This window comes from Loxodonta africana, chromosome 8, assembly GCF_030014295.1.
Source record: "Loxodonta africana isolate mLoxAfr1 chromosome 8, mLoxAfr1.hap2, whole genome shotgun sequence".
Classification (NCBI taxonomy): domain Eukaryota; kingdom Metazoa; phylum Chordata; class Mammalia; order Proboscidea; family Elephantidae; genus Loxodonta; species Loxodonta africana.
The window spans coordinates 79,155,209-79,171,021 of NC_087349.1; the positions used below are offsets into that span (position 1 = coordinate 79,155,209).

General features: G+C 37.3%; 1 protein-coding gene across 7 annotated transcripts in view; it reads left to right on the forward strand.

Annotated features, from left to right (window-relative positions):
* Positions 1-15,813, forward strand: part of HDAC9 (histone deacetylase 9) — a 794,698-nt gene that overhangs the window by 382,587 nt on the left and 396,298 nt on the right. For all 7 annotated transcript variants that reach the window (XM_023544374.2, XM_064290035.1, XM_064290036.1 and 4 more), the window contains one exon: positions 5,195-5,310. In XM_023544374.2, the coding sequence (XP_023400142.2) occupies positions 5,195-5,310 (116 nt within the window). The remainder of the gene's footprint in view (positions 1-5,194; positions 5,311-15,813) is intronic.

The following is a 15,813-nucleotide window of genomic DNA, read 5'->3' on the forward strand; positions in this document are numbered from 1 at the left end:
CTTCTAGTCCCAGTTGTACCTGCTCTGAAATTAGAGAAGACCTAAGGATACAAGAACCAAAAAGGCTAGCCAAAATATTAATCCTGACTACTGTTTATTGAGTACCTGCATAGAGTCAGGCACTGTACCTGGTCATTTCATTTGGTTGCATGAATAAATGAAAAGTGATAATCTGCAACTATTTTTCTCCATTCTCAAGGAAAGCTGAGCTTATACCCATGTGGTCAGTGGATATTACTTCTCCAAGATCATATCTTAATCTTCACAGTTTTTTAAAAAGCCTTTGTTTTTTACATCTCCTTTGGCCATGACGGGAGTCCTGGTTGCGCAGTAGTTAAGAACTGCAGCGAGCTGCGGCTGCTAACCGAAAGGTCGACGGTCCGAATCCACCAGCCGCTCCTCGGAAACCCTGTGGAGCAGTTCTGCTCTGTCCTGTTGGGTTGCTATAAGTTGAAATCGACTCAATGGCATTGTTTTTTTTTTTTTTTTTCTTTTTTGGCCATCACAGTATCTAGTTTTGAAGGCAGTATGGGGGAGACTGGGGGGCAGAGGTAATAAAGTGTATTTAGATACAGAACACTAATAAAAGTTTGACAGGTTATTTAGAAAAAACAATTTTTAGTCTCCAATTAAAACATGACAGATTAATATGCTTATCTGAAGGAAAGTAGTAAAGATTTTAATGGGAAAGTTTTTTACTTGAGGGATAATAAAAAACAAACAGTGAAAAAAATTATTGAATTTATATTTGTTTCCTATTAAATATAAATTACTGGTTTAAAAAATTATTCAAATTTTTACAGCAAATATTCTTTTTTTATAAATACTTTTTAAGAAATACTGTCTTTTTTCAAGAAATATTGTGTTTGTCGTTAGGTGCTTTCGAGTCGATTCTGACTAATAGTGACTCAATATAACAAAGGCGAACTACCTCATAACTTTTGCTTGCTGTAATCCTTACAGAAACAGATCACCAGGTCTTCTTCCTGCAGAGCCGGTGGGTGGGTTCGAACCACCAGTATTTTGGTGAGCAGCTGACTGCTTAACCTTTGCATCACCCCCAACCCACCCCAAACGCCAACCCACCCAGGGCTCCTTATATTGTATTTAAGTAGATAACAATCTCAAGTTTCCCTGAGAGAGGTATTTGGTGGGAGTGGGGCATTTCATGAATGTAAAAGAATAATGAACATTATCAGTTGTCTAAGGTAAATGGTAAATGGAGATAGGCAGTTTTTTACATTTGGAGAGAAGGGACTCCTCATTACAGAAAACATTGAAGTATGTAGAAAACCATACATATTGCTATTGTTTTTTTGCCTTAGAATCTCTATCTGTGGTCATATTTATTTATCCCAGAGTTTCTTCTGTTCTGTCAGTTTCTTTTCTTGACCGTTACTCTTTCTCCACAATCACCAGTTATTTGCCTTTTTTTTCTTCTTGAATCGCAGTTGAATTTACTTCTGAGTAATGATTACTTCTGACTTATAAAGGTTATGAATTATCAGAGTTTTACTAGAGTTTCTTTACATGTGAAATATGGTATTTTTCTCTTCTTAATTTTATGAGGTAATAACTCTCCTTTTCATTTCAGAAAATAATTTGTAATCAGAGAGACTTGTGCATTTATTAGGTACACATTTCTGTTCAGTGAGCTGGGACACAGGGAAGCTTTGGTAGATGTTTTTAACTGGTGTGTTGCAGTTATTCCCAATGTCTTTGGAGAGCTCTGGACTGCCAAACACACAGCTGTCTTCATGTGTAACTCCTTCCCCTTTGTCTTCCAACTTTCATCCAATTTGGATGAGCTTTGTTTGGATTTCAACACTAATGAATGATTTTCAACAACTAGCCAGAGACCATCATAGCAGTTAAATAGCCACTGCTGTTCTCGCGCCTCTATATTACGTCTCTCTTCCACATCTCATATGAGTCAGAATCGACTTGACAGCAGTGGTTCAAATGTATACTCTTGTGAATCCATTCCACCTCACTCCTCCCAAAAGTTGACTTATTGACCACTTGTCATCTTCCTGTTTTTCAAATGTAAGTGTTTTCTGCCCTCTACTAACCTTAATGAAGGCTTTTAAAAATTACAGGCCTTGGAACATTCCTGTGTTTGCAATGCCCTCTCCTCCACTCTCTGTTCTCTGTTTGCCCATTTCATGAACTATGTTTCTTCAAGCTCCAGGTCCTCTAGTATCACTTCTTCTTGGAGATTTTCTCAGGGTTCCCAGCAAATTAATGCTAGCTCCTACGAGACCCCATCCAGTGTGATGATGTGGAATCTTCTATCGCAGTGTTTTTTTCCTTCCATTCTTAGTGCTTATCACAGTGAATCCTACAGAAAGAAACATTTTTATCTAAGTAGCACATAAAGCGATACAATCTAAAGTTGGTAAATTGGTAAAGTTGGTTTAAGAAAATTGTTTTTAAAAAAGACAGGATATGGAAATGAGACATATTATGAAAAGTCAGTACTTAGTCATACTGGAAAGACAAAACTAAATAGTCAGGGAAAAAAAGCTCCTATAAGGATTTTTCAAAATTTAAATATGCATTTTCTTAGTTAAAAGAAAAAGTAAAGGAGAAAAAGGCAAAAAAGAAAAAAAAAAACAGATTAATCAAAATGTAAGCAAGATACCTAGAAAGGCAGTGAGCAAGATGTGTTTTAGCATTTTATGACATCAATGACTTGTTCAAATCCCAGTCAGTGGCAGGATTAGAATTTTGTCATCAATCTGAGCTTCTTTCCATGACACTGACTTTGAGTAGAGAAATATTTTTAGTAGAAATTACGAAGCTATAGGAGTTCCAGGGGAGGACAATAAAACATTGTATGAAAATTGGGAGCTCCAGTTCCCTGGCAAAAAGATACCATGTGAACCAGGCTTTGAGCTTCAACTTGAGATTGCCCTTCCAATGAAGTACTCCAAGTGGAGGAAGAGAAGATAAATAACTATGAAATGGGGAAGTGTTTGGCACTTACAGCAAGTAGGTGATTTAATTTGCCTGAGTGCAGAGTGCCGGGGAATGATGTTGCTGTGTCTATTCCCACTCATGGCGACAATAGTAGGAATAATGATGAGTTCTGTTTTGGAGCACAGGGACATGGGGAAAGCTGTCAGTGTGGAAGACAATTTTGATAGTCCATTATAACAACTAAGAAATATTAAGAAATTTTGCTTATACTCCCTGAGGAAATAATGGAGGCTTAAACTGAATGATTGTACTTGAAAATAGATGTGAGATAATGTAAAAAAAGAAATTGAAGGGACCTAGTAACTGATTAGATTTGGAAAGAAGGGGGAAATGAGGATGACTCTTAAAGGAGGTGGTAAAATTAACAGAGATAGGCATGGTGCGTTTTACATTGGAATACATTGAGTTTGACACACTTGTAAGAGGATGTTAAAAATGTCCAGCATTTCATAGGGATTTGGGCTGGAATTTACGATTGTTAAACATGAGAAATATAGATTTCATACGAGTTGTCTGCCTGAAAATAACAGTTTATGTCACAATATTGAATCACTTTCACAAGGGAAAGAAAATGGCTAAGGCACAAAGTCAGGTGAATTTAAGAAATGGTGGAAGACGAGAAGTCAGAGAGATGGGAAGACAGACAAGGGGGTAGAGAATGTTGCTATTGAAAGTGTGAGAATGAGGATTGTGGTGTCGAAGGTCTTCAGATTTGGTGGTGCTGGAGAGAACACTTAATTGATAGTGAGAAAGCCAGATATCCAGGGCTGAAGAGAAGAGACATTGTGAGAGAATACTACTATTCAAGAATTATTTGTGTGCTTTCAGCTAGGGGGACAATTCTGGTGGAGACGGAGAATGTAAGGGTTCAAGATAATTGATGGAGTAAAGTCCTAAAACAAGTGTGAGGGAATGGGATCATCACTAAGAGTGAATTTGCTGGCACTGAAAAGGGAAGAGGGAGAGAAATACTTTGCCTTAGATGGGAAAGGAGAATGTGGGTAAGATAATCATGAGATAAAAGGAAAAGTCACTGGTAGAAATCATGTCAGAGGTCTTCAGTCTCTGAGAAGTATGAGGCTGGATCATTTGTACTGAGTTGGGTTCACAAGATATAATAAGAATGAAGGAACTAGAAAATTTTTGAAATGAATGAACTATGGAATGTGCTAGGGAGTTGATTAGAGCTGAATAAATAATTTGCTGAGGCTTGACAAGATGACTTGTATTTTTTTAATTAAATGTTTTAATAAATACATTAGTCCCTTTATAAGTTGAGGTACAAGATAGTTTTATATATGATGATAAAACACATGAGTTAATCCGTATTGTTGTTATTTAACTTTGACTGAAAGGAGTTTATTGTTGTCATTATATTGGTGTTTGAAGTTTTGCATATTAAATTTGGGCAACTGCTCATCTTCTGAAAAATAAATTGGGCACACTTAAAGTCAATTGATGCTGCCATCAATGCAATCTTAAGATTTTATACCCTGCCATATTTTCTTCATACAACTCTGAGTAAAAAAAGCTCTAATGAAGTATAACCTTAGTATTTCAAATAAGGAGCAATTTATAGCACATTGAAGCAATTTTTCAGACACAACAGGAATGTCTCTGGGCCTCGTGTGTTGATGGTATGTTTTTATGGCCTTTTTGAAGAGCTGGTGTCACAGTGGTTAAGAGCTCCGCTGCTAAACAAAAGGCTTGGAAGCTAGAATCCACCAGCCACTTTTTGGAAACCTTATGAGGCAGTTCTACTCTGTCCTGTAGTGTTGCTGTCAGTCAGAATAGACTTGATGGCAACAAGTTTGGGATTTTTTGGTTTCTAAGTCCATTATTTCTATTACTGTTTCTTCTCCCCCCGCCCATAATACAAGAACAAGTAAAAGAAGCTTCTTTTCTACCCCTCCTCCCCGCTGCCAATTACAAGCTTATACAACACTCCAACTGTGTATCTTCACTTCTCTAGAAACTATTGAATACTATGTTGTTATAGTTTTAGCAATGGAAACAAAGGAGGAAAAATGGTATGAAAATTCAGAAATTCTCTAGACATTTTCATAGTTCTTTGTATTTAGTGAAAGGGTGTTCGTCATTTACATAGAAAAAGAAAAAAAAAAGTCCAATACTGTTTATTATTAACAGTAACTAAAAAGTTCATCTTTGTATGTTTTTCATAAATAAGTTTGTACTTCACGATGTTTTTCAGAATCCTCAGTTAGTAGCAGTTCTCCAGGGTCTGGTCCCAGTTCTCCAAACAATGGGCCAACTGGAAATGTTACCGAGAATGAGGCCTCGATTTTGCCACCTACTCCTCATGCTGAGGTAAGACACTTATTATTTTGGCTCTTTTAGAAATGCTATTCTTCATTAGCTACCTAATAAAGAGTGATATTTCCAAACTGAAGATTAAAACCTTCTATCTCAGTTATTTTTCTTCTAAGTTTGTCATGTGTAGAATTGAATAAGCTTGACCTTATTTATAAAGTTTAGATGACAATCAGAGTTTGAACAGTATGGAAACTTAATCCTCAATTAAAGTGTGCTTAGTGACCCTGAGTATAAACTACTGAACCCTTATGCAATTCAGTAGTCCTGAGTTATTTTGGTGGGGTAGACCAATCAATAAGTAGAGACGACTTCATGCAGACCTCTTAGAAAGACAGCCTACAAAAGGTGGGCTTTATTCATTTGACCTGAAGAGTGATGAAAAATATTTGGATATAGTTGAGGTACATAGGGCTCCACTGAATGTTTATTGAGTACCTACTATGTGCCAGTCATTTTGCCTGGTAATAGGCAAATAAAGGTGAATAAGAAATGAACTCTGTCCCTGAAGAATGATGTGTGTCTAAAATAACACATGGCTTATGTTAACCAATGATACAAGACGGAGAGAAAAGTAAGTGCTGGGACTCAGCAAGAATTTGGCTACGTGGTTTCTGTACTAGGCTAAGCAAATGCAACTGTCTGAAAATAGCCACCCTTCTGTCATCAGGTGTTCTGAAGTAATCATCAGTTGCCTCCTTCACCATGCATTGCTCTATACCGGGATTGCTGGTATGATAGGTTTTCGTATATGACCATGACATGTTTCTTCCTCTTATTTTTTATAGAGTCATCCAAACCTTGGGGATAAAAGGGGCTGATCTCTGATTCTTGGATCACCTTTATAGCTTTCCTACCATGTGATTATCCAAACTTTGCTTGAATACTTCCACTTATAGGGAACTCACTTCACTGTCTCTTGAGGCAATCCGTTTGATTTTGGACAGCTGGCTTTACTGATACAAATGTTTTTCCTTACATTTTACCAAAATCTGTCTCTCTGTAATTTTATATACATAAACACACGATAAATTGTTTATAAATTATAAAGTTATCAGACCAAAATGTAAGTGAGGCAGAAAGCAAGAGGGATAAAGAAAGAACCGAAGCCATTGAAATCACTTTTTCTTTGAGTACATTTGCAGACTTGAATTTCGAGCTTTGGTTTTTAGGATTTCACAAAAGTCAGGATATGCAAAACAAAGCCCAGTACACACCAAGGAGGGTAGTCTAATAGGAGATTCTCCAGACATAAGCTAGTATCTCAGAGGACTATATCTTTGCTACATGGGTGAGTTCCTCCCAGTTCCCCTCTCCTCCCCACACACAGTGCTGTCTTGGTGCTCAGCAGAGCAGGGAGCAGAATTTCACCCTGTTGTAGTCATAAGCTGGTCCTTGCATGGATTTGCAGTACAAATTCACGTAACCTCAAGCGGTTAATTTTGTGGAAAGTGATCTCAGTTTTGCAGTGCCTTCAGGTGTCTGGAAAAAGCAAACAAAATTTTTTTCCAGAGGAACACGCCTTCATTCTAGTTTTCTAAATTTTCCCTGAAATACTTTGCCAAGGAAAATGAGCAGAATAGATAGATGCTCTCTCACTCTTGACCGTCTTTCAGTTATTTGAAGAACAGCAGTCATGGCCTCTACATGTCCAGGTTCATCTACTTCTTACCTCTTAGCATCCTGTTGTCTTTATCAATACTGTTTCTAAAACATGATACTAAACTGAATGAATACTTCGCATATATTTGCAGCTAGAGATGTAAATAGGATTATTGGATCCTTAGTTGTATTTTTATTAGGGTAATTATATCTAGATTTTTGATCAGTTTTATACATCCCTTTAATCAATTTCCAGGAAAGAACCACTTGGCACAAGTATTTCTGAAAATTTTTGGATTTCAGTTCCCTCTCAGTTTGAAGAATGGATTCTCAGTAATTGAAGAAACACTAAAGAACCTGGGTTCTAATCAAGCTCTAGATGTATTTTATTCCCTTGGAAAATGAAAATGACATACTACAAGTATCTACCACAGCATGTATGAATCTGAGAAACACATTGTTGAGTCCAAAATGTTGCAGAGGACCACTTACCATGTGATAGTATTTTATTAAGTTCACATACAACAATGAGTAGTAAAAAAAAAACAAAAACAAAAAAACACCCATTGCCATCAAGTCGATTCTGACTCATGGCAACCCTATAGGACGGAGTAGAACTGCCACATAGAGTTTCCAAGGAGCACCTGGATTCGAACTGCCGACTTTTTGGTTAGCAGCCATACTCTTAACCACTATGCCATCAGGGTTTCCGATGTGTAGTAAAACTGTACTTAAAAAAAGGCAAAGGAATGATAAATGCAAAATTTAGTAGTTGCAAGGAAGGGGGGTAACATGGTTTGGTGGGTACTGAAGACAAAGATACATGTATCAGTTTATCATAAATACATATATATGTGCGTATAGTACTTAGTACAACGTATAAGGACATCCAAGAAATGTATATTTCTGAGATTGGATAGAAATGGAAAAGGCAAGAATTTTCTCTTTACTTCAAGACTTTTATTGACTTATTAATCTAAATTGAGTGTCGTAGATTGTGTGACTTTATCTTTAAATTTCAAAATATATACAGGGGAGAATGTAAATTAAAGGAGTTTACATATATGTTTTTAATCTGCTTTATATTCCCAAAATTTTTAGTGACGCAATTATCTGTTTAGATGCCCCAGCTTTTCAGGAAATTGTTGAACATATTCTGTCACTACAAACCTTTCCCTCCACCCCCACCATTTAAAAAAAAGGAAAAGAAAAAAACAGAAGGAAATGTGATTTAATGGAGTTTGAAAGGGTAGAGGTATTTCTTCAGGTCAGTGACAGGACATTCACCTCCAAAGCGGGAATGACTAGTTCAAAAGCAAGCAGCGACTTACCTCATAATGAATTAATTGTGTGCCTGAACTATGATCCAGAAGGCCAGGTGGGCAGACCTTTATGCACTGATGGGTAGCCTCTCTGTGGCCCAGAACCAAAAATGCAATGCTGATGGCTAACATGTGTTTTTCTCCTGCATGGCAATTACAGAGATGTGGGGTGTAATTCATACTGGATAGGTGAGGAAACAGCAGAATTCAGACCAAGACTGTCAGCAAATTAATACGCTAGCTTTGTAACACTAGATGCTTCCACTCAAACCACAGAAGAGAGCCAAAGAAATATTTTCGGCCCATTATTGATTAATAGTTATTTAGAATTTAGTGTGATTCTTTCAGAGGTTTTCTAAGACTAATAATAGCATATAATTTCTTACGAACAGAAATATTTTGGGGGTAGAAATGATTTACATCAAGAATTGCACTCTCAAAAACCAAGTTAGTTGCATACTTCACCATTTACAAAATCGATTCATTCGACCACCTTGCTTGAGTAGCACAGGTGAGTTTTCATTTTAAAATAGTACAGCAATGTATATTCAAACAAACCCTTTATTCTGTGGCCTGTAAGTAGAAAAGCATGTCACATAATTATTTCAGGAGTCATGTAAATTAATGGGATCCTACCTTCCTGATTAGGAAATGGGAAAGTAAGGCTGCATTTAAGGATCTTAAGGCCTAGATTAAAAAAATAATAATATATATATATACACACACACACACGTATATGTATATGTGTGTGTATATATATATATATATATATATATATATATATATTTAAAACTTGTTCAGTATCATTTAGATTACAGGCCAGCACAGAAGTAGAAAGTGAAACTACTCAGTTAAATCAAGGCTCAGGGAACAGTACAATGTAGTTCAAATAATGGCCTTTCCATTCAGAAGGTGCAGCATGAACCCCGCACCAGCACCACCAACTTTGTCATCAATGATCAGATTGCCAAGCTTCCCCTCAACTTCGGATTCCTTACCTAGTAAAAGGTAGTCATACCTAGTGCAACAGCTTTGTTGTTAGGAATCAGTGATGTGGAGGCAGGTGGTAAATGGTGATGTGCAAAGCAAGTTCAGTTTTTGTTGTTATTATCAGTGCTGACTCCTGGTAGGGAAAACTCATTAGCGTGTTTGTCTTCAAGCCAGCAACTCTCATGTGAGAGTGAGTCTCCATCTGCTCTGACCACTTCTGTTCCATTTCTTCTATTTCTTACATATGCTCAGTCCCCGGACTCAGATTGTTGGAGCTACTTGCTTTACTCATTTGTAAACTTGGTTGAGGAGCTGAAACCTCAGGGCTTTCTATTTCCAACTCCAGTCAGAGACGTCTTTACCTGTCTGCTTACTTTATTGTTAATTTCTGTGGGCCTGTGGCTTCAAATGTTTCCATGGTTATCAACACCATTACTTTAGCTTCGGTAGATTTATTTGATAGCTATTTTAACGGTAGCCAAGCCAGCTGGTTTATTGCTACTTGAACATTAGTGGCTGGCCCTGCTATGCAATTTTTTAAATAATTTTTTCCAGCAGATACAAACGATTTTAAAAAAGGATTGTAATAATAAGGTTAAGTGCTCTAAAATCATCTGAAATGTCACTTGTTTTTGCCCCAATCTCACATGACTCGTTTGCCTATTGTTTCATAATAGTTGTTGTGACATTTGCTGTAAATGTTATGCTCCCTTCTGAGTGGGTGTAGAGCTATGGTTTTAGATGGCAGCGAGTAAAATACCATTCCTCCCCTCAGGGAAAGAAAGTTGCTATGACAAAAGAATCATATACTGGGAATAATACGAGTCAATACTGTAAAGCAAAATCTTTAGCAAAACATCAATGCCTTTTAAACTCAAAGCAAGCCATGTCAAATGATTTTTTTTTTTTTTGGTCCCGCAGTCATTTTATAGTAATACATTATTGAGTGTCCAATAAAAATGAAAGGTTAGAGATCTTTTACCACCTAAACAATTTTCTTCATTACATGAGGGTTTTACTTTTCTATCAGCTGCCTGAAAGAAGAGTAGAAAATAAATACTATCATGGAAATTACTATGCAAGTCATAGCCGAACATTATATGATTAAGAGTTTTGTTTTTGTTTTTAATGTGGCTCTCTTCTTTTTAGATAATCTAGATTTGGGGATTTGGGACCTCTCAAAGGCAAAGTGGATTGAGTCATAGAAGTGTGTCTTCCTGGATGCTGTTCTAATAGGCACAGATGTTTACTGATAGAGTTAGGCAGAGGTGTAGACACCAGCCTGTGCTGTTCTTTTCAGTCTATGCTGAAGCTCAGGGAAGATAGGTGGCTGCCCAGAGTCACAAGCCAGTAAGCGGTAGAGCCTCAAGTATAACATCTCAGACCAAAGTGCCTTTTACTAGTCCAGACTGTTTCTCACCAACGCTCTGTTTTTGTTTTTTTCTGACTTTCATGCATACTGTAGGAAATTTTGAACATGCAGAAAAGTGAAAATTCTACATTTCAGTTTTCCTATGAGCATCTTAAAAAGTAGGTTGTTATTTATAAAACTAGTATTTTAAGGAGTCAGTTGACTTCTTCATCCTCAAGAGTGAAAAAGTTGTTCATCTAGTTTTCTTCCTTCCTTCCTTTCTTCCTTCCCTCCCTCCCTCCTTCCTTTTCTTTCTTCTTCCCTTCCTCCCTCTGTATCTCCTTTCACCACGTTCATTTTCCTTGCCCACATAGGTAGTCATTCTCTGCTGTTTAATGTGTATTCTGCTTTGTATGTGTTCTTATATCATATTTTTTTTTTTGCTTTGAGGCCATTTATTTTAATGTGTATAAATGGCATGGTGTTATCAATCTCGTTCTGTTTCTTACTACTAAGCATGTGTTTTTAGATGCAGTCTTTATGTTGAATGTAGACATCTAGTGGTTTGCTTTTGATGGCATAATCCTCCCCAGTGGGCACTGCCCTACTTTACTTGCCCATCCTCCAAGTGAATTCCCAGGTGCCGTTCATTCCTGCCCACCACCCAAAATTGCTTCAGTGTATATGCTTTGGCCATCACCCTCAGCAGAGAAATTGCCGGATCATGATGTGTACTGTAATACTTTGTTTTATAGTGCCAGGTCTCCTTCCAGAATTGTGTCAGTCTGTCACCTGCCAGCAGTGTGTGAGGGTTCTTACCTTTCTAAATACCTGTCAGCTTTTTACATTTATTTTTCTAATTTTGCCAGTGGTATATTTTTGAAGAGATTTTGGGCCTTTCTAATTAAAACCAGATTCTGGATTTCAATGACTAAATATATAGCCCTGGTGGTGTAGTGGTTAAGCACCCAGCTGCTAAACGAAAGGGCGGTGCATTTTGAACCCACCAGCTACTTCATGGCAGAAAGATGTGGCAGTCAGCTTTTATAAAAATTTACCAAAAAAAAAAACAAAAACAAACCAAACCCATTGCTGTCCAGTCAATTCTGACTCATAGCAACCCTAAAGGACGAAGTAGAACTGCCCCATACGGTTTCCAAGGAGCGCCTGGCGGATTTGACCTGCCAACCTTCTGGTTAGCAGCTGTAGCTCTTAACCACTATGCCACCAGGGTTGGAAATCCTATGGGGCAGTTCTGCTGTGTCCGTTAAGTGTCACTGTAAGATGGAATAGATGTGACAACTTTTTTTTTTAATTGAGAGACACGATGTTTCCGCCTATGTATATTTTATTCATCTGGATTGGAAATAGTCTCCATAAGATATCCTTTCAGTTGGCGTGATGGTGAAAAAATAAGTCAAAATTTTGAAGGACATTATTAAAATGTGACTAGGCCTGCACTTCCCCAACACCTGGCTGAATTCATCTACCTGTTCCCAACATCGTACTCTTTGTGGCAAAATGCTAGTTAGCCATCAAAGTCTGGTTTAAAATAGACACCCTTCTCTGTGCCATCAAAATGCTTTAACCATACTTTAATTAGTAATTATCACAAGTCACTCGAGTTGGTTTTCTACTTTTTTGTGCACCTGACTGACATGTGAACTTGCGTGGTATAGGGCATCTTTGTATACCTAGCACCTAACACCGTTAATCTAACATAGAGGAGTTCCTCATTAATTGTTTTGTGAATGTTAAGTAATAGTCATTTATAATTTAATATTTGCATTTTATCTAACTATAAACTTTGTGGTTCTGAAAATGTTTCAGATTAAAACCGTCTTTCTTATGTTCTAAGGTATGAACTGTTGGCATCTTAACTCAGCCCTGATTTAAGGGCTGGATCAGTTTCAAAACTACTTTCTGGAAAAATCCTGGCTTGGCCTGCAAATAATTGTGAGCTTGCTATGTTGCTAAGGTGGGGTGACTTTCCAGCCTTGCAGGAGTACTGGTTAGGCGTCTTCATTGAGTGGCATGTTACCCTCACCACCTGTTCGTTTGGCTTTCAGATCTGGGTGCACTTGGTTAGTAGTGTAGAATACAGCTCCAGATTCTCACCAAGAGACATTAACCTGGAACAGACAGACTAGTCCTATCAAAAGCCCAGTTGAGGGAAGCTATATTTAAAGAAGATAATTTGACGAGGACTGTTCTCCAGTTCTGTCATTTGTAATTCTAGGCCATTGGAAATCTACATAAACTCTTAATCTGTTCCCTTATCTGTAATTGAAGGAGTTAAACTGAGTGACCCCTAAGTCCCTAATGGTCTATGATGTGATACTATACCAATCAGTTTCTGTTGGAAAAACCAACTCTACCCAGCGGGCTTGGGAAACACCGGATTTAGCTTGCTTCCTCAGGAAGCTCAAAAATGGTCTCTATGACTTGAAGATCCTCACATCTGTAAAGTCCCCAGGACCTTCTTCTGCTCAGGTCAGCAGGCTCCCAGTTGCACACTTGTATTCCTTTCCATAAACCTTAGGGCCTGAGTTTGCTTCCTTTTCTTCTCTAAAGCTACTACTTTTCTCCGTACTTTTTATGATTCCTCTCTCTTCCAACAATGACCGCGGAGTGGTGTGTAGTCTGCAGCAGCACCTGAAGACAAATTACATTTAAAAGCTTTTTTGTTGATGCCACTTGGGAGCATGACTGGGGAAATCACTCAGTTTCCTCATCTATAAAAATGAACAGAATGGTACCTAGAGAGTGCCTATGAAGAAAATGTTCACAAAAACCAAACCGGTTGCCACTGAGTTGATTCCAACTCATAGCAACCCTCTAGGACAGAGCAGAACTGCCCCATAGGGTTTCCAAGGAACAGTTGGTGGATTTGAACATGCCAACCTTTTGATTAATAACCAAGCTCTTAATCACTGCACCAGCAGGGCTCCAAGAATAGTCTAGCCTCTGAAAAAAAACCCAACACAGGGCAAGGCATATGGCACAAAAAAAACCCAGTTGTCACTGAATCGGTTCCGACTGATGGTGACCCCATGTGCCACAAAGTAGAAGTGCTCCATAGGGTTTTCAAAGCTGTGACCTTTCAGAAGCAGATCAGCAGGTCTTTCTTCTAAAGCACCTCTGGGTGGGTTCAAACTGCCAACCTTTCACTTAGAGGTCAAGCACTGAATGGTTTGTACCACCCAGGGATTTGTGGTAGTTGCTGAAAATCAATACACTGTTCCAGGAAGTGGAGGCACCATCCCAAGTCTTTTTTTTTTTTTTTTAAATGAAACTGCAGGAGTCTGCAACACCACAGTAAAAATATCTCCAACTAAATTTGCTTTAGTCAAACCCGTGTGAGCAGCCAGTATGTTGCTGCCATTTTTACTTCTGAGAAGAAATGACATTTCCTGCTCCTTGTGATGAGGTGGCAGGATATGGCCGAAGTTCTGTTTAGGACACGAAGATAATCTCTTTTGTGAGGTCTGTGGGATCTTTTGGTGTCATTCCCACAGTCCACGTCATAGCCCAGGTCTGTGAGAATGAATGAATATGATAAATTACTCGAAGTGCCTGTTTTTCTACATTTGTTTTCTCTTCTGCGAATACAAATAATTGAGCGGAATGATCTTTTATTTTAAACGACTGTTTGCTGCCAATAAGCTAGATAAAATATATTTACTTCTTGTTCAGGTATATATTCTACATTTAAAATTTATTTCAAAGGCATATTTGTAAAAGCACAATAGAGGCTTGTCTTTTTAAGTAGAGCAAATAGGTAACTATTGTTGACAGCTCCTAAAATAACATCACAATTTTACACTTTATTATGATAAAATCCTTTCCAACAATCTTCATGATAGGGTATCTCGGACAACTTTAAGTTAGTGAATGGCTGCATATAAAGTCAATGTAATGTTAGTGGTTTCCACATACCTGTTAATTTTCATGCACAAATATTGGACTTGTTCTTTTAAGATAAAGCAAAAATCTGAGTTGCTTGGATTTCCAAGTTGCAACGAGAAGGCTCCACGTTTAACCGTCTACTCTTATTATGTTAAGGCTCAGACTCATCTCCAAACAAACACATGATTGAGGTGATGTTTTGGAATAACATCCTGTGTTTCGGTGGAGCATCACTCTTCAGTGACATTCTGAGGTTGCATTGTATTAGCACATGATATTTTCCCCAGTTAATTGATATCCCAGGTTTGTCCACGGGAAAATCTACAGCTCCCCCAAACATGCTTGACAAGTTATTATATTTACTTTAGTCAAAACCCGTGTGTGCAATATCCCTCTTGGAGGTGGTCTATTATTGGAGTCCCATATGCTTTTTGTTTAGGAAGAAAGCAGTCACTGTGTCATACTGTTACATGGAGTATTCTTTTTCAGGGATGTTGTTCCCTTGGGGACCATATCAGGCCAGAGTTCCTTAGTCTAATAAGACCTTTGTAACTCTTATTGTATAAAAGTTCTGGGAGGGAAGCAAGAGTTAAACAGAAAATGTAATTCAAGCAGCCATATTAGGCCACATGTGAGAAAGCATGACTCTTAGTATTGGATTTAAAAACAGTATTTGTTGTAAAAATCAGTGTGATGCCATAACATTCAGGGTATTTCTGTGTAAATGAAGGCTATTGTGGCACAGGGAACTCAGAATGTTATAACATTTACTTTATTTTCTGAATATGAATGATTTAAAAACATTACACAGAGTTGTCTATTCATAAAAATTTATATTAAAAAAAGGAAACAGATATTATCATTATAGAAGTCTTATATAGTGATATTTAACCTAAGATTTTCTTGTGTGCTATTGCCAATCAGTAAAATAATGTGTAATCTGTATGAAAATAATGGCCACTGCAGCATCGTAAACATATTTTTTCACACATTAGTACAAATAAAGTATATATACTTTTCAGAGTTACTCAATTTGATTATTGTACTTTTACCAATAGATGACAAATAGCATATTTTCAATAAGAGCTGGTTTTTAAGAAACGGATTTTGCAAAATGAACACAGTTCTTTCTTCAGCTTTTTATTATGATGTCTGGTGAAGAAAATTTTTATTTTATTTTTTATGTCTAACTCATGGATATAGAAAGAATAAAATAAATACTTAAATATTACCCATAATTATGATACTATTACACTTATTTTTTGAAGTGTGACAATTTTACAGTAAAAATATGGTATTGTGATAGTTTGAGACTCTCCTTTTAAT